This window comes from Asparagus officinalis, chromosome 2, assembly GCF_001876935.1.
Source record: "Asparagus officinalis chromosome 2, Aspof.V1, whole genome shotgun sequence".
In the NCBI taxonomy this organism is placed as follows: Eukaryota; Viridiplantae; Streptophyta; class Magnoliopsida; order Asparagales; family Asparagaceae; genus Asparagus; species Asparagus officinalis.
In genome coordinates this window covers 58,958,144-58,976,609 of record NC_033795.1, presented here as the reverse complement: position 1 = coordinate 58,976,609, position 18,466 = coordinate 58,958,144, and the positions used below count along the sequence as shown (strand labels likewise).

Sequence of the window (18,466 nt, the reverse complement as noted above, 5' to 3'; positions counted from 1 at the left end):
TTTTGAAGGTTACATATGTGGGTTTAATCAACAAAATTAGGCTCATAGGCTCAAGGGGGCTAATCAAAGGGAACAATAGTGCATGGTAGGCTATTTGGCAAATGTGGACTATAAACAAAAATGTGCCTCAATCACCTTTTATGCATACAAAAGTTATATGTGGCCTTGAAGAGATTCAATGCAAGTTCTAGTATCCTACACCATTGGAGAATATCACACAAGAAAAGAAAATAATGATTGGATATGTAATGCATCCAATTTCAGGCTCAAAATCTCACGGGTTTTATTTGTCTACCAAATTTAATTCCCCTCTTGTCTCAATAGAGTAATGGTTATGACGCTAGCCACATAAATGCTAAAACCTATAAGACAAGAGAACATTCAAGTCCGGTTCTCCCATATTGTTAACTTGTAATCAAAAACCTTTGAGAATCAGTTGAAAGATGGTATAAGAAGATTGTCAAGTCCCAATTAATGAGCATCTATCTAGTTCAATGATCGATAAAGGTTAATGATTCATGTCATCATCAGGAGATCATTTCCCTATTTTGTTTTTTTGTTTTTTTTTGTTTTTTTTTTTTTGATGAAGAAATAAAGCAAAAGAAAAACTAAAAAAAAAGAAAAATAGACAATTATAGACAGGCAACCAATGAATGAACAACCCACACCCCCAAGCTTAAGATCTACATTGTCCTCAATGTAATAAGATAGAAATTAGTGTATGGGTGCAGGAAACATACCAACTCACTAGTCAGAAGGAGGCAGCGCAGAGGCATCCTGTCGGAGCTGCCGCTCGTGAAAAGACTGCATCATGTAGTGTATAGAGTCCAGTAGTTGTCCTTGACGTTGTTGCTCTTGCTCGTTGTCCTCAATGTAAAAGATAGAAATTAGTGCAAGGGTGCAGAGGACATACCAACTCACTAGTCAGAAGGAGGCGGCGCGGAGGCATCCTGTCGGAGCTGCCGCTCATGAAAAGACTGCATCATGTAGTGTACCGAGTCCAGTAGTTGTCCTTGACGTTGTTGCTCTTGCTCGATGGCACCTACACGGTTAGTAAGAGAGACAAGAGAAATATGGATAGCTGATAATTCTGCTGACCAATCAGGGTGATGGAAAGAGTTAGTTCCCCTAGTAGGCTCAGCCTGAATAGGGATCGGGGGTACCGTGTCAGCATCCTCAGCTGGTACAACCTCATGACCATCACAAATCACAAAATCAGATGTTAGGTAGCACCAATTGGTGCGATCATGGATGGTTGTGCGAACAGGATCAGGTAGTGGGAAGAGATAATTGTCTTGAAAACATAACCATAACCTATTGCCCTTATTACTAATCAATTTCATATGAACACAAGCATCGAGGTCAAATGAGGTGCTAGGATTTAAAGGATGAAGTCCTTTAACAAGCTCTCCTAAACCCATCCCATAAGCTAAAGTGGTAATCAAGCCACCAAAAACAATTTTTCCGCTCGTTGCTCTCGCTGCACGACACATATGATGAATCATAAAAGCTCCTGTGTCAACCTTATGTCCCTCAACCATGGCACATAAAAAGTAGAGTTCTCTCTGACACATGATTCCATCACTCTCGCCTCGACCGAAAATGGTAAAAGCCATGAACCTCTGTAAATATCTAAAGCATGGGTTATAAACAGCAGAGGCTCGTGACAAGGAGGGATCATAAGGTCTTTGAGTGGTAGAGCGTGCGATTGAAGTCCAAAATGGGGTCAAGTTAAAGTTTTTAGGAACAATTCTAGCCCCACCCTCCGGAAAACCAAATATCTGATTTAATTGTGCTAATGTAAGTGTGTGAGACTGGTTAAATAGCCTGAAAGTGATTTTCCCTTCCTTTACGCCCTCACCATTAAATAAAACAGCATCAAGAGAACTCAAAAATTCGAGAGTAATACGCTCGTACGTGGGATGTTTAGCCTTTACAAAATTTAACCAACCAACCCGTCCAAGGAGGTACGAAACATCATCCCATAGCCCTAATTCACGCAAACAATTTTCATCCAAATAACGGGTACTCAGAATTCCCCGCTTAACCAATGTATTATATCTAGATTGTTGTTGTGCATTGACAAATTCTATACCATGAGGATTTTGGGGAGGAGGAGAGTTACCTTTGCGTCGTCGCGCTGTAGAAGTTGAAGCTCCCTGACTAGGACGTCCGCGCTTAGGTCCCATTTAGTTGATGACTGACGGCGAAGGTCTGGTTCGAAGATGACGGCAAAATCGAAACAGGGGTGGGGCAATTTGATCGCTGAATCGAAGAGGTGAGGAGCGGCGGTGATTGGTTGTAGTCGGAGTTGGAAAGCTGGTCGGGTGGTGATGGCCGGCGATGATTTGAGGATGTCGGCTTGAAGAGGTGAGAAGTGGAGGAGGAGGCGGCGTTTGATGAGAGGTGACGGTCGCTTGATCGGAGGAGGGGCGGTGGTCTCTGCGGTGGTGATGACGAAAGGAGGCGGTTGGCGTTCGTCCGAGCGCGCACAGATGAATGGTGAAGGATGGGTGACTGATGACGACGAAGTATGGCGGCCGGTCCGCTTGTCGGAGAGGGAGAGACCGGCGAGGCGATCTGTCGGAGGGATGAAGGGATGGGCGGTGGTTCGCATGGTGGTCGAAGAAGGATTCAGGCGCCGGTCTTGTTGATTGCGAAAGGATGGGTCCGGGTTGGGGATCGAAGAGGGCGGCGGCGTTTGATCGAAGAGGAGAGGCGGTGGTGCTGGTTCGAAGATGGGCGGTCTGGTCGCGTTAGTCGGAGAGGGAGAGAGCCCGGCGCGATCCTGGGTCGAGGTGAATGAAGGATGGGGGTGGTTCGCTGGTGATGAAAGAAGAGAGGTGGAGGTGGTTTTGATGGGTTAGATCAAAGAGAAACAGAAAGGGGGAAAATAAAGGTTTGGTTGCTGGGTTGAAGAGGAAGTTTTTGGGATATTTTTTTTTTTTTTCAGCGAACCACAGGTGTGGCGATGGGTGTGGTAGAGTCTGGAAATTTTTTCCTGTGGACCATGGGGGTGGTGTATGGGTGTGGTAGAGTCTGGAATTCTTTTTCCTGTGCACCATGGGTGTGGTGTACACCACCCCCGGGTGTGGTAGAGTCTGCCATCCCATTTGAACTCCTTTTTCTGCAGTCTTTTTTTTTTTTTTTTTGTTCTTCCTTCTCCTCACCTGCATGATTGAAAATGTTATAAGTTAAATTTGTGCCGATCCAATTAAAATAAGATAAATAAAATGGATGAAAACTTGGGTTGCCTCCCAAGAAGCGCTCGTTTATGGTCATGAGCTCGACTCCTTTTGCGCTCAATTCTCCGACGAAGGGGGATCGGAAAGGGTATAAGTGATCCCTTTCTCGTTTTGTTCACCTACAATGTAGTGCTTCAATCGTTGCCCATTCACCTTGAAAGATCCCGTTGTTTCACTCCAAACCTCAACAACTCCACTAGGAAAAACCTCGCGGATTTGAAACGGTCCGGACCACCTAGATTTGAGTTTGCCCGGAAAAAGCTTCAAACGAGAGTTGAAAAGTAGCACCATATCTCCTTGATTAAACTCTCTTCGAAGAATATTCTTGTCGTGCCATCGTTTAGTCCTTTCTTTATAAATATCTTTATAAATGCGAGCATTCTCATAGGAATCTAATCGTAGCTCATCTAGCTCATGAAGTTGAAGCTTTCTTTTCTCACCTGCGGTCTTCATATCAAAATTTAGGAGTTTGATAGCCCAATATGCCTTGTGCTCTAACTCAACTTGGAGGTGACACGATTTGCCATATACCAATTTGAATGGTGTCATACCTATGGGCGTTTTGTATGCAGTTCGATAGGCCCATAAAGCATCTGTGAGTTTCATAGACCAATCCTTTCTTGAACGATTAACTGTTTTCTCCAAAATACTCTTAATTTCACGATTCGAAACTTCCACTTGACCACTAGTTTGAGGATGATATGGCGTGGCAACTTTATGAGTGACCCCATATTGTCTTAAGAGAGCTTCGAATTTTCTTTCAATGAAGTGTGAACCGCCATCACTGATTACCGTCCGTGGCACCCCAAATCTTGGAAAAATAATGTTCTTGAATAGTTCAAAAATAATACTTCAAGTCAGCAAAGAACTTCTTCTTCTGTTGATAGCTCAGATCCGGAGGCAAGACTCCACACACTATGTAATTGACGAAGTCCGCATACCATGGTGCATCCAATCTTTCAATGGCTAACAACTGATCATCTGGGAAAGAGTCATCGATCGGTAGTTCATCCTCCTCCTTATCATGTGATTCTTGCTTCATCCTCGACAAATGGTCTGCCACCAAATTTTCCGTCCCTTTCTTGTCCTTGATCTCTAGGTCAAATTCTTGCAAAAGTAGTATCCATCGGATCAACCTAGGCTTGGCATCTTGCTTGCTCAAAAGATATTTGATGGCGGAGTGGTCGGTATAAACGATGACTTTGGACCCCACTAAGTAAGACCTGAACTTGTCAAAGGCGAATACAACTGCTAATAGCTCCTTTTCAGTGGTAGCGTAGTTAACTTGGGCTTCATCAAGAGTGCGACTAGCATAATAAATTGCATGAACTATCTTGTTCTTCCTTTGGCCCAACACAGCACCAACCGCATAATCACTTGCATCAGTCATGACTTCAAATGGGAGATTCCAGTCCGGCGGTTGCATAATAGGAGCTGTTATCAATGCTTCTTTCAACCTGCAAAAAGCATCAAGACATTCATCAGTGAAATCAAAGGTAGCATCTTTAAGAAGAAGGTTAGTTAAGGGTTTTGAAATTTTTGAGAAATCTTTGATGAAACGCCGATAGAAACCGGCATGTCCCAAGAAACTTCTTACTCCCCTAACCGACGTTGGTGGAGGCAATTTTTCAATGACTTCCACTTTTGATCGATCAACCTCAATTCCACGCTCAGACACCTTGTGCCCTAAAACTATTCCATCCCTTACCATAAAGTGGCATTTCTCCCAGTTTAGGACTAAATTAACTTCTTCGCAACGCTGCAAAACTCGAGACAAGTTAGATAAACAACCATCAAAAGTAGTTCCATACACGGAGAAGTCATCCATAAACACGTCCATAATATCCTCTATAAAATCAGAGAAAATGGCCATCATACATCGTTGAAAAGTGGCGGGGGCATTGCAAAGACCAAAAGGCATGCGCCTATAAGCAAAGGTCCCATAGGGACAGGTAAAAGTGGTCTTTTCCTGGTCACTAGGATGGATAGGAATTTGGAAAAATCCCGAATAGCCATCTAAATAACAAAAATATGAATGCCTAGCCAACCTTTCCAACATCTGGTCTATAAAGGGAAGTGGAAAATGATCTTTTCGGGTTGCCTTGTTCAATTTCCTATAATCAATACACATCCTCCAACCCGTAACCGTCCTAGTAGGGATAAGTTCGTTATTTGCATTCTTAACTACGGTCACACCTCCCTTTTTAGGAACCACATGAACCGGGCTAACCCATTCACTATCAGAAATAGGATAGATTACCCCAGAATCTAGTAGCTTAAGCACTTCCTTTTTAACCACTTCTTTCATGTTAGGATTTAATCTACGTTGGTGTTCTATAGAGGGTTTATGATCATCTTCCAAGAGAATTCTATGCATGCAAATTGATGGATTAATTCCCTTAATGTCGTTCATGGTGTATCCTATGACCTTGCGATGCATCCTAAGTGTTCTAAGCAACTTATCAGTTTCATTTTCATTCAGACATGCATTCACAATCACAGGATAAGTAAAATCAGGGCCAAGAAATTCATACCTTAAAGAGGAAGGGAGGGGTTTTAATTCTACCTTTGGTGCATTATCCTCTTCACAAATAGAACCTTTTGGCTCTAGCATCAATCTTTCAAGCTTTGCATTTCGAAGTGGAGCAGCTGATGTTGATTCTAAAGATTGAGCATACGCGGCTACCTCGGGGTCTTCATCATTTATTGAACCATCACTTACCAAACATTTCTCAAGTGGATCAGCTGAGTTATTGTTTGCAATTTGCTCATGTGTACACTTGTCAATGACGTCGACCCTGTAACAAATTTTATCAGTTAGAGGGAGTTTCATAGTATTACTTAAATCAAATTCTACCGTCTCCCCTCCAATATTTAGAGAGAGCCTTCCATTTTTAACATCGATTATAGCACCTGCAGTAGCAAGGAAGGGTCTTCCTAAAATAATTGGAATGTTAGAATCTTCTTCTATTTCCAAGATAACGAAATCGACCGGGATAAAGAACTTACCGACCTGGATAGGTACATCTTCAAGTATACCTACCGGATATTTTACCGATCGATCCGCCAGTTGGAGTGATATCGTGGTTGGCTTCAAATCTCCTATGCCAAGCTTCTTATAGATGGACATTGGCATCAAACTTACGCTTGCACCTAAATCACACAAAGCACGGTTAATAGAGACATTACCAATAACACAAGGAATAGAAAATGAACCTGGATCCTTAAGCTTAGGAGGCAGCTTATTCTGGATGATAGCACTACACTCCTCAGTAAGGGCCACAGTCTCGTATTCTTCCAACTTCCTTTTATTGGATAGGATCTCTTTCAAGAACTTAGCATATGAAGGCATTTGAGAGATAGCTTCAGTGAACGGGATATTGATGTGCAATTTTTTTAAAATCTCCAAGAATTTTCCGAACTGCTTTTCTAACTTAGCCTTAGCTAACCTTTGGGGAAATGGTAGAGGAGGCTTGTAAGGAGCGGGGGCCACATATTTTTCAACTTTTTCTTCTTCTTGTGTTTGAGTCTCATTATCCACATCTATCACATTTTCATTTTTTTCTTCATGATGACCATCCACCCCATCATTTTCCTTCATCTTGGGTCCCTCATATTGTTTTCCACTTCTAAGAGTTATAGCATTCACATGACTCCTGGGATTTGTCTCGGGTTGTCCAGGTAGCATGCCTGAAGGCCTAGAGGAAGAGCTAACATTTTGTGCCAATTGGGTGATTTGTGTCTCTAACATCTTGTTATGCGTAGCTAGGGAATCCATCTTAGAGGCCAATTGTTTCACCACCTCATTCGTGGTTTGTTGTTGCTGCTTAAACTCTTCATTCAATTTTGATTGAGTCGTCACAAACTTCTCCATCATATTTTCCAAATTTGACTTTTGAGAAGGGAAATTGGATTGAGGAGCACGAAAACCAGGTGGACCAAAATTAGATGCAGGCATGGGATTTCCAGGTGGGTTTCTATAAGAAAAATTAGGATGATTCCTCCACCCCGGATTATAAGTATTGGAGAATGGGTCTCCCTTCTGATTAAAGTTATTAACATAGTTAACTTGCTCATTACCAGAAGTATCAATGGATGGGGGGTTTCCTAATTGACATTGAAGTGCAGAATGACCCACATAGCCACATATCTCACATGAAATTGAAGTAGACGCCACAGAATTAATACTCAAACCTTCAACTTTCTTAAATAAAGCATCAACTTTAGAGGATATATGGTCTAAAGCATCTATTTCATACTTGCCTCCTTTTGATGTCTGAGGAGCACGCTCGTTCGCCCATTGATAGTGATTCTGAGCCATGTCTTCAATGAGAGTGTATGCCTCGTCTATTGTTTTGTTCATCAAAGCTCCTCCTGCAGCAGCATCAACAGTCATCCGTGTGTTGTAAGTGAGCCCGTTGTAGAAGGTGTGAACAATTAACCACTTCTCCAGTCCATGGTGAGGGCACATCCTCAATAATTCCTTGTAGCGTTCCCAAGCTTCATAGAGTGACTCTCCTTCCTTCTGTACAAAGCTTGTGATCTGGTTCCTCATCTGTGCTGTTTTACTTGGAGGAAAATACTTTGCAAGAAACGCTCTGGACAATTGATCCCAAGTGGTGATGGACCCAGCTGGCAATGAGTGCAACCAAGCCCTAGCCTTGTCCCTTAGAGAGAACGGAAATAATCTGAGTCGAATAGCATCATTGGTCACTCCATTAAGTTTCAAAGTGTCGCAATACTCCAAGAAAATCGATAGGTGGAGGTTCGGGTCTTCAGTAGCACCTCCTCCAAACTGATTCTGCTGAACTATTAAGAGCAGTGATGGTTTCAGCTCAAAGTTATTAGCTTCAACATTGGGCCTTGTAATGCTTGACTGTGTGCCTTGAGAATTTGGGGCTGCGAAATCCTTAAGAAGCTGATTTTGATCTCCCATCGTAGCTTGTTCTGTGTTCCTTTGCTCCCTTATAGACCTTCTTATGTTTGCAAGAGTCACCGATAGTTCAGGATTGTTTTCGTCGTTTACTTCTGTTTGATTCCCTTGCATAAAAGAAAGTGAGAAGCAAAGAGAAATATAAAAAAAATCTAGTCTAGCTTAATAACGTAAGCACTCAATATTAACACCGTAGTCCCCGGCAACGGCGCCAAAAACTTGATAGGCAAAATCTGCAAGCGCACAGACTCGTTGTAGCTATCAAGGTCGATCCCACAGGGACTAGGGTTAATTACCAAATTTCACGTTATTAGACTAGCTAAACTAATGAGTAAATTAGAAGAGATTTAATAAAAGAAATAAAATAAACAACTAATCGGATGGAATTCAATATAATGAAGGACTAGGATTGGGTTATCACCACAACTTAGGTGTTCAATGATGAATTATTTCAATTCTTGGTGTTGGTTTAATCTAGAAAGGGTGAATTAGCCTAAATTAATCTAAAGCCTCTTTCAAGGTCTAAAGATCGTGCTTAATCAATCTCAATTAACCTACTTTCGTGGAATCAAGATTAAATTAAACCCATTAAGCTTTATGCTAATCCAAATCAAATCCCCAAGGAATCTAGCCTACTTTCGTGGTTCGAGCTCCCTGCTTAATTTCTAGAGATCCGGTATTAATCTTCACCTTTCAGTCCTTCAATTAATTACCTATGATTGCTAATACGGTGATCAAGCGAATCAACAAGATTAAAACACAAGAAATTAAGTTTAAAGATCTAAACTTTCACCAAGAACATATATTAATTCATCATCAATCACCAAAAAGTTGGGTTCTTTCCCAACCCTAGACAAGAAATCTACTCACACATGATTGGAATAAGAGAATACATCCAATAATTATGCAAATCAATCATAAGAAGAAATATATCAAAGAGAGGAAAGAATTAACCCTTCTTTCAATTGAGATCTTCAAAATCAAAACTTGCAATCCAATCTTGCACAAGAAATTAGTGTCTTTCTTTAATACTTGAACTTCAAAATAGTTGCTAGTTGATGGCTAAAAGAACATAACAAAAGATATCCAAAACCCTAAGTCAAAACATCTATTTATATGTCCCCAAAAATCTAGAAAATAACTAATTCCCGCGCCACCGGTGTGGTCTGCACCACACCAGGGTGTGGTAGGGGCTGTTTTGCTGATTTTGTGCTTGTTTCTTCAGTTTTCGGTATTTTGGCTATAACTTTTGCGTCTGACCTCGGAATGAGGTGATGCAAGTTGCATTGGAATCCTGTTGAAGAGATCTACAACTTTCATCTTTTGAGTTTTTCTTGATTCAAACTGTATCATGGTCGAAATTCCATTTCTCCATATTCGTGCATCCATTTTCTTCACGAACCATGCCTTCGAAATGTTGTTGTTGCTTCAAACTCTTGTAAAACTTCCAATGATCATCAAATCTTTCAATCTTGAGCCAATACCTACATATAAAAACACAAACAACAGCAGTATCCTCGATCTAAACACGAAATATGCATTAAACACTCGTAAATCATGCTTAAAACACACTAAGATAATGCATATTTTACGTGTTTATCAAATAACTAGCCTCAATTAGAATGTTTAAGTATATCAAGTGAATTAATTACTCATGGACTTCTTTAAATTGGCAAGTTGATCGAATTTTATAGGCATATTCACTGCAAACCCACATGAGATTGTAACCCCACATGAGACTACAACTCGTCCTCTAGGGTAACCTAGGGTTTAAAGACTTATTGTATGCACTAAATACAACCACGATTACTATGAAAGTGAGTTAGAATTTTACCTTATTTCTCTTTTAATTTATTTCTTTGCTAGAAGACTAGCAAAAGTTTAGGTGTTGGAGTATTTGATAATCATATTTTTATTATATTTTATACCCTCATTATCTATTTAATTTAAATAAATATGTCACTAATAAATGTGTTTTATTTTAATTGTAGTTTATGAATAAAAGCCCAAGAAGAACTCAATATCTCATCTCTAAAAAAGCCCAAGAATTCCAAGCCCATACACAAGACAAGATCTGCCAAAGAACAAAATGACTGAGTATCGATACCCGTATCAATAGCGGTATCGATACCAAGTTTACTATTATGAATTAAATGTCAAAATTGATTAAGTTGAGGATCAAGTTAATCAAAGGGTTGATATTTTCTATAATACTCTTTCAATAGGTGTAGAGAGTGAGGGGTTCAAGTGTGAAATATTTTGTAAAAACTCCTTTTGGAAAGGATGGTTACTCTTAATTGAGAAGATCTTCCAAATTGTAACTTTTTGTTACAATTAATAAAGAAAAAATTTCACCTCTTTATTTCTTTCTTTTCTTCTTTTTGTTGGATTATGAAGATGAAGGTGAGATGAAGATGAAGATCAAGATGAAGGTTTTCTATCACCTTGAGGATAGAACCCTCTTGGGATGTAAATTTTCTCTTTATTAAAAATTTCTTGTTTGCTTTCTTTTCTTGTTTAAATAACCAACAGGCTAGAACATTCTTGCTTTAGATTTATTTTCATACTTGTAGAGTAGATTTACTTTTATGTCTGTAATTTCTTGTTTTAAATTCTTGCATTTATATTGTAGTTTAGATTTTTACAATTTATTTTCTAGTTTCGACTTTATTTTCTTGTACTATTCGCCTTGAGGCTAGAACCCTCTTGGGATTAGTTTTATTTTTATTTTTTTATTTTTTTGATTCTCCTTGAGGCTAGAACCCTCTAAGGTATTACCCTTTTTTTAAAGATATGGATTTAATACTTGTTGGAACTCTAGAAATTGTATGAAACTAGCTAGTGGATTTAATTCTAGATTCCTCATATCTCTAATTGAATACTACATCTTTTTCTTTCTTCATTTCCTCTTTTCTCTCATTTGTTTCTTGATTTTATTTCCTTCATCTTTCTTTCTTCCCTTTTGTTAGTTTGTTTACATTTACACTTTACCACATCCACTCTTTATCTCTCTACTCTCAATCTTGTTTTATTTTTATTTACATATAATCACTCTCACTCTCTCTATCTCACCATAAACACACCCATCACTCCTAATTGTTATACACACAACATAAAAACCGATTTTGATTTTCTCCTACAAACACCTTCCTCGTGGGATCGATAACTTTTTATACTATAACTTGATGGTTGTACACTTACAACTTTAGACGTATACTTTTGTTCCCCGTCACTAATTGATAATTGAAATCCATTGTCAAGAATCATGTGCTAAACTAGCTAACATCCAAATACAACATGCTTTAATTGATCAGATTAAGATTGGCTAAAAGATGACTCCAAATTAAAAGACATCTTGAAGGGAGTCAAAGATGGTAGACGACCATATTTTGTGATACATAGTGCTGGACCCTAAGGTATGGAAATAGACTTTATGTTCTGAATAACCGAGAATTAAGAAGAAGATTTTGTAGGAGGCTCACCATTCTAGATATATTATGCACCCAAATGGAGCAAAAATATACAAAGATTTAAAAGAGATATACTAGTGGTCAATACGAAGAGGGATATTATCATATATGTCTCAGAGTATCAGATTTGTTAATAAATAAAAGTAGAACATCAAAGGCCAATAGGTTTTACTCAAAACATCGACATACCAATTTTGAAGTGAGAGAAAATCACTATGGATTTTATCACAAAATTACCAAGGTTAGCAAGAGGCAACAGTACTATATGAATCATAGTGAACTGCTTGACAAAATCACCTCACTTCTTGTCAATCAATATGAAGTTTTTTTAGAGAAGCTTGTAAAATTTTATATTGCTGAAATAGTCATTCTTCGTAGTGTACAAGTGGAGAAAATATTTGATAGAGATCCTAAATTCATATTAAGATATTAGAAATATATGCATAAAGCTCTTCAGAGTAAACTTTGTTGTAGTTCAGGATACCATCGACAAGCTAATAGTCAGCAGAGATAATAATTCAAACTCTCAAGGATATGTTAAGATGTTATATTCTTAATTTGAAAAGATCATAAAAAGAACATTAACCATAAGTAGAGTTCGCATATAATAATATCTACTTGTAAAACATTAAGATAGTAGCATATGAGCACTGTACGGAGTGCAGTTTCAATCTCCTATTCTCTATGATGATGTTAAAGAAAAAAAACTTCTTTGACCAAAGTAGTGCAAAAAGTTACAAACAAGATTTACTTAATGAAGGAGCATATTCGCAATGCAAAAGTAGAAAAAAGAGTTATGTTAATCTTTGGAAGAGAGACCAAGAGTTTAAACAAGATGGTAATGTATTTTTGGAGATGTCTCCTAGAAGAGGTGTGAAGAGATCTAGAATCCGAGAGAAGCTGGGTCTAAGATTTGTGGGACCATTTGAGATACTTCAGCGAGTTGGTAAGTTGCAAATAGACTTGCTTTATCACCTTCTTTGGTTGGAGACAACAATGTGTATCATGTATCTATTCTATGAAAATTAATTAGAGATCATGTTCAAATTATAGAACTAAAACCAATTGAGTTGAAGGAAGACTTGACTTATGAGAAGAAACCAGAACGTATTGTGAATAAAACGGAACAATTGCTCAGACAACGTACTGTATGTGATAGTCTAGTGGAATAATCATTTAGAAAGGAAAACGATTTTTGACTTAAAAAGGAGATGCATCAGAAGTACTCTCAAATTTTTAAGAACCAAGGTACATAAATTTTCAAGAACAAAACTTTATTTAAGATGAGGAGAAAGTAGAAAATGGTTCTTTTCTTGATCATTAGAAAAAGGAAAAGCTAGTGGGAAATTTTGAGAGTATGTAACTGATCTTATCTTAATTCGATGCAATGGAGTTATTAGGGTTTTCATTTGCAATTAAATGGCTAAATCAGTTGTGAACTCAAGGGACACTAGAAACCCTAGAAATTGCATNAGATTGAAGAAAAAGGCTTAAAAAGTTGATGTTTTGTCCTTTTCCTTAGTTATAAATAATTGTAGGTTAGAAAAAGAAAAAAAAGGTATCTTTATTTTGGTTACCAATATCGCCTCTGACGATGTTCGCTGATCTCTGGCAAGTTCTTTGACTAGAGCTACATCAGTGGTGCTCACCCTAGCCACCGAGCCTGATTCAACTTTAATGGGTATGGGAAATAAAAGGACTATGGATAAAACATTAATGTAGAAGAATAAAAGAAAAATTAATATTGGCACTTGGAAAAGGAAAGCTTACTATCAGGCCGAAAGCCTTTAGAGAGATGTTTGTAGAATGGAAAATTTTTTTCTTTAGTCCCTAAAATAACAGTATTAGAATATTTATACATTTTGTCTGCTTTTTGGTTTGATCAAGGAGTAAGTTTTTGGAGTATATTTCTCAAAGTGTTGAAGATTTCTAAAGTAAAGTATATTTCTTCTTATTACCTTTTTAATATAAAACATAATGATGGTTTTCTAGAGTAAACATTAGATCAGACATGTTATATTTTGATCTCGTCTAAAAAAATTAAAAGAACTTGATATTGTGTTTTATTTATATTTAGTAATAAAAATAAACTATAAAATGAAAGTTATTGAAAGTTATTACTCATATGAAAACTTCTAAAAATTGTATATTTAACAAATATTAATTGATTAGTATAATTCATGAATATTCAATTTTCATGAAAAATATATTTGAATGTCTAACAAATTGTTAAAGCATTTATATTGCTTTCATACTTTAAAACCCCATAAATTTGAAAATATTATGTAAAATAATAGTAAATAAGTTTTATTATGGTTGATATTAGTCTAGGATGAATGGGTATGTTAAATATTAGTGGACAATTAATAGGAGAGTTATGCCATTATTAAGAATGTATGCATGTAAGCATTTTAAGTTGACACTATATATATATAATACTATTATAAAAGTGTGTTGGTATGTTAAAACATTTCTTCCCAAATTGCCCTCAAATTTATGTTAAAACATATACACACATAACATAACACATACATAAAACATACAAATTTATGTTAAAACACATACATACAAAACATAACATATACATAATAAAACATATAGATACATGCATAAACCATAACTATGTATATTTGCAATTATTTTATTAAATATTAATTGCACTTGATAAGACATCAGTTGCAATTGATTTTTTCCCTCCACACCTCCACACCTCGGAAACTAATTGCAATTGATGTCTTTTAATTGTAACTGATGTCTTTTAATTCATTCAAAAAAAACCGCACTCATAACTGATGTCTTTTAATGTGGAAACGCAGGGAGGTCCATTATATATTTGTAATTGTTTTATTAAATATTAATTGCAATTGATAAGACAGGAAACGCAGGGAGGTCCATTATATATTTGTAATTGTTTTATTAAATATTAATTGCAATTGATAAGACAACAGTTATAATTAAAAAACATAGGAAGTTCATATTTATATTACTATTTGTTGGTAAAAAAGAACCAACAATTTTCCTCATCAACTAATTGCAATTGATAAGATATCAGTTACAATTGATTTTTTTCCTCCACACCTCACTTGAAAAACCGCACTCATAACTATGTACTAAATGTTGTTTACACTTTTGTAACCTCCCATTATCAAATACACTTTTAATTATGTACTAAATGTTGTTTACACTTTTGTCTCTTCTATCTCCTATAAATATAATCCATACTAATATACTCCATACTCAACTTCCATCTTACCAAATCTTATCAAATCCTACCAAAAAAATAGTGATGGAAGCAACACTATGTGATTCAAAAAGGTTAGTAAAAGCATGTTTTTTGTAAGGTATAAACTATGAATTAGCTCTATAAATTATATACTTTTTTCGTGAAGCATGTTATCTGATCAAGATGGAACTAATGATCAAGCCAACATCCTGATCTGAGAGTTAAAAATTTATCAAAACAATAGAGTATAAATGTTCGTGTTTTACGTAATACTATAGACTCATTTAAGAATGGAGAAGGGAATAAGCAAAAGTTGATTCTAATTGATGAAAAGGGAATATGAATTTCACATTGTTATTATTTCATGTAATTTTCATATTACTGTGATGACGTGATTTATTCTACATTGTGTCTTTTGCAGGGAACATTTATCCAAGCAATTTTATTTAATAAGCTGATAGAAAAGTTCAGCGGTTTATTGATAAAGGGAGAAACATATACTATAACAAATGGAGAAGTAAAGCCTCCAAATTACAGATTAGCGGTCATTATTCCAAACTTCCCAGAAGAATGTGAGATTTTCAAATTCTTTTTCGGTATTGAAATTTAAACTTTAATGGGTTTTGGTTGTAAATTATATAACGTTGTTTTTAATGTCAATTACAAACTGAATGATAATTGCTTGAATATATTTGATGACAATTACAAAGTGAGTGAAATATATATTATTTTTTAACATTTTTCAATGTTTAGTTAAATATGTGCAAGAATTGAAGGAGAGGCTTAACTGTGTGCTATACTAACAGTTCTTATGGTATGCACTATTCTAATTTAATATACTAATTTTCTTTTATGTTAACTGACTACATACAATTTTTTATGTTTATTCAAAAATTTATTTGGATTCATTTGGGGATTAGTGATTCAATTGTTTATTTCTAATACATATGCACGTGTCAGCATCGAGAAGCCAGGCATATCACTTGCTTTTTTTGATGAAAGGAGAGGAGTTTCGATTTTTCATTTTGATAAATTTTATTTATTTTAGGACCGGACTTCAATTTGTGGAAGCTATTTTTTATAATGTATGTGCAACTTATGGAGGTTGATGATGGTGCAACTTGGAGTTCATCATGCACAAAGTAAAATCACATAATAGTTCTTAATTTCAAATGACATGAGAGTAGCAAATAATATATAATTTATTATCCCCAAAGTGTAAATTATATCCTAAAATCCTAAAATCCCAATTTAGGAATACTAGGATAAAAAAAACTTTACTTACAAATCCATATATTATTTACTGGTGGTCTTAATAAGAGATTACAACCATCCCTATAATTATATCTTACTTGAACATTTATCTTGCCAAATCTAACATGCTACGCTCTATCTGACCATTACAATGTAATAGATCCATATTTTAGACAAAATTAACATTAAAGTATGTATGATATAACTTTTTTTCCCTTTGGTTGTTTAGTATGTAAACCATATGTAGCACATTCTCTATAATAGTATTTTTCTTCATTACTTTTAAAATTTAATTTTTACAGCCATCAAAAATACTTTTTTTAATGTATCCTAAAATCCTGATTTAGGAATACTAGGATAAAAGAAACTTTATTTACAAATCCATGTATATTATTTATTGGTGGTCTCACAACCATCCCTATAATTATATCTTATTTGAACATTTATTTTGCCAAATCTAACATGCTACGCTCTATCTTACCATTGCAATGTAATAGATCCATATTTTAGACAAAAATAGCATTAAAGTATGTATGATATAATTTTTTCCCCTTTGGTTGTTTAGTATGTGAACCATACGTAGCACATTCTCTATAATAATATTTTTCTTCATCAGCCATTAAAAGTAATTTATATAATTTTTTATAATAGTTAATTTGTATTAAATGACTCACTTATTAGTTGAATAATTATTTTGGATTTGCTCATTGGAACGTAAAACAAGTATGCCAAAGTGCAATGCACGTGCACTAACCAGGTACTGAGAGGAGAGATATAAGACAGTTCTTTCACATATATCTGCTCATATCATAAGTTTTTGGGTCTAATAGCAAGTCAAAAATACTTTGATTACTAAATTGGCAATTAGTTTAGTAATATTATGCGAACAATGAATTAATAATAAAATTCAAAACCTTAAAGTAACATCTCAAAAGGCTAATGAATGGCATGGCCATGGGATGCGAATAAATAGGCCATACATCTCTTTGGATTTATCAAAACAAATTATTAGCCAACTAATATTTCTTAACACATGTTATAAGTTTCTTTTTCACCAATGTTGTTTCTTGCAAAAAGTTAAATCATAACTCAACTTTAATTTAGATCAAGAACAAGGTAATGAAGGAGAATATATATATATATATATATATATATATTAAGGATATCAATTTCTCCATTAAAATTTCTAAATTGAGTTATTTATTTAGGTTAAGTCCAAATTACCATTGGCTAAAATTAGCCTCCTCCGCTTGTAAAAAGGTAGGTAAAAATGTAAATAAAGCAATAAATAAGGGTAAAAAAAAGCCATAATTTACATGTGAGTAGAACATGCGAATACCCATACATTCAAGTAACATAATATATTAATTTTCCAGGTTTAAACCAGTTGAGTATGGAAGTGCAATTTTTTTACAATTTAGGGTGTATAAGATTAAGGAAGATGAAATTATAAGGTGTTTAAGTGTTTTTTAGCCTTAGAAAACCCCTTATATTAGGCATTTCTTAGATACCATTAACTTACAAAATGTCATAACACCCTCCCCCCATAAAAAAATCAACAATTATCAAAAAAATCCTTCTTAATTACAATAATCCTTACTTCGTACTTTTTCACATATGAGTAAAATTATGCAGAGTGATATTTTTGCTAATAAAAATTGTGTTTCACGCTTTTAGGGTTTGAATGTGATGTTTTGAGAGCCTTAAAACTTAAAGAGTTTTGTAACATTTTAAAAATTAGAGGGATTTATTCAGGGGCATTTGCGAAATTTACCCTAAATAGATTGTATAAGTTTTATGATTAGAAAAACTAATCTGATATCTAATACAGTGTTATGCAAATCAAACTAATTTAAATTGCAATTAAATAATAAAATTATAAAATAAAAAATTAAAATTAACATTGCAATGCCCACATATAAACAAGAAAATGGACACACGTGCAAAGCACGTGCACCTTACTAGTTAACTTAAAAATATAATACTTGTTGTTTATTGTGTTATATGGATGTTTGTTTGGTTTACTTACCATTCTCTTAAATATTTAGTTAGCTGAATTTTTGGGCTTATATAGAGGAGAACTTGTGTCAACTTAAGTGGATAGTGAATAGTGTGTCCACCAAACTTTATATCCACTCATTTAACATATAAAAAGTCACTTCATATCATGCAAGGATCCCTAGGAAACATCCAAGGGTTAAAAAGTTTGGTGGATGTCCACTTAAGTGGACACAAGTTTTGCTCTCTCTCTCTCTCTCTCTCTATATATATATATATATATATATATATATATATATATATATATATATATATATATATATATATATATATATATATATAT

At 35.4% G+C, this 18,466-nt stretch overlaps 1 protein-coding gene across 1 annotated transcript; it reads right to left on the bottom strand.

Moving 5' to 3' along the window:
- On the bottom strand, nucleotides 6,642-8,181 carry LOC109831218. Its single transcript, XM_020398555.1, has 2 exons — nucleotides 6,695-8,181; nucleotides 6,642-6,648 (listed from the first exon to the last, which is right to left on the bottom strand). The coding sequence occupies exons 1-2, from the start codon at nucleotides 8,179-8,181 to the stop codon at nucleotides 6,642-6,644; spliced, it is 1,494 nt and encodes a 497-aa protein (XP_020254144.1).

Bases quoted from the DNA above. Each gene is read 5' to 3' on its own strand.
- LOC109831218 (XM_020398555.1), bottom strand. From the start codon at position 8,181: ATGGGAGATCAAAATCAGCTTCTTAAGGATTTCGCAGCCCCAAATTCT.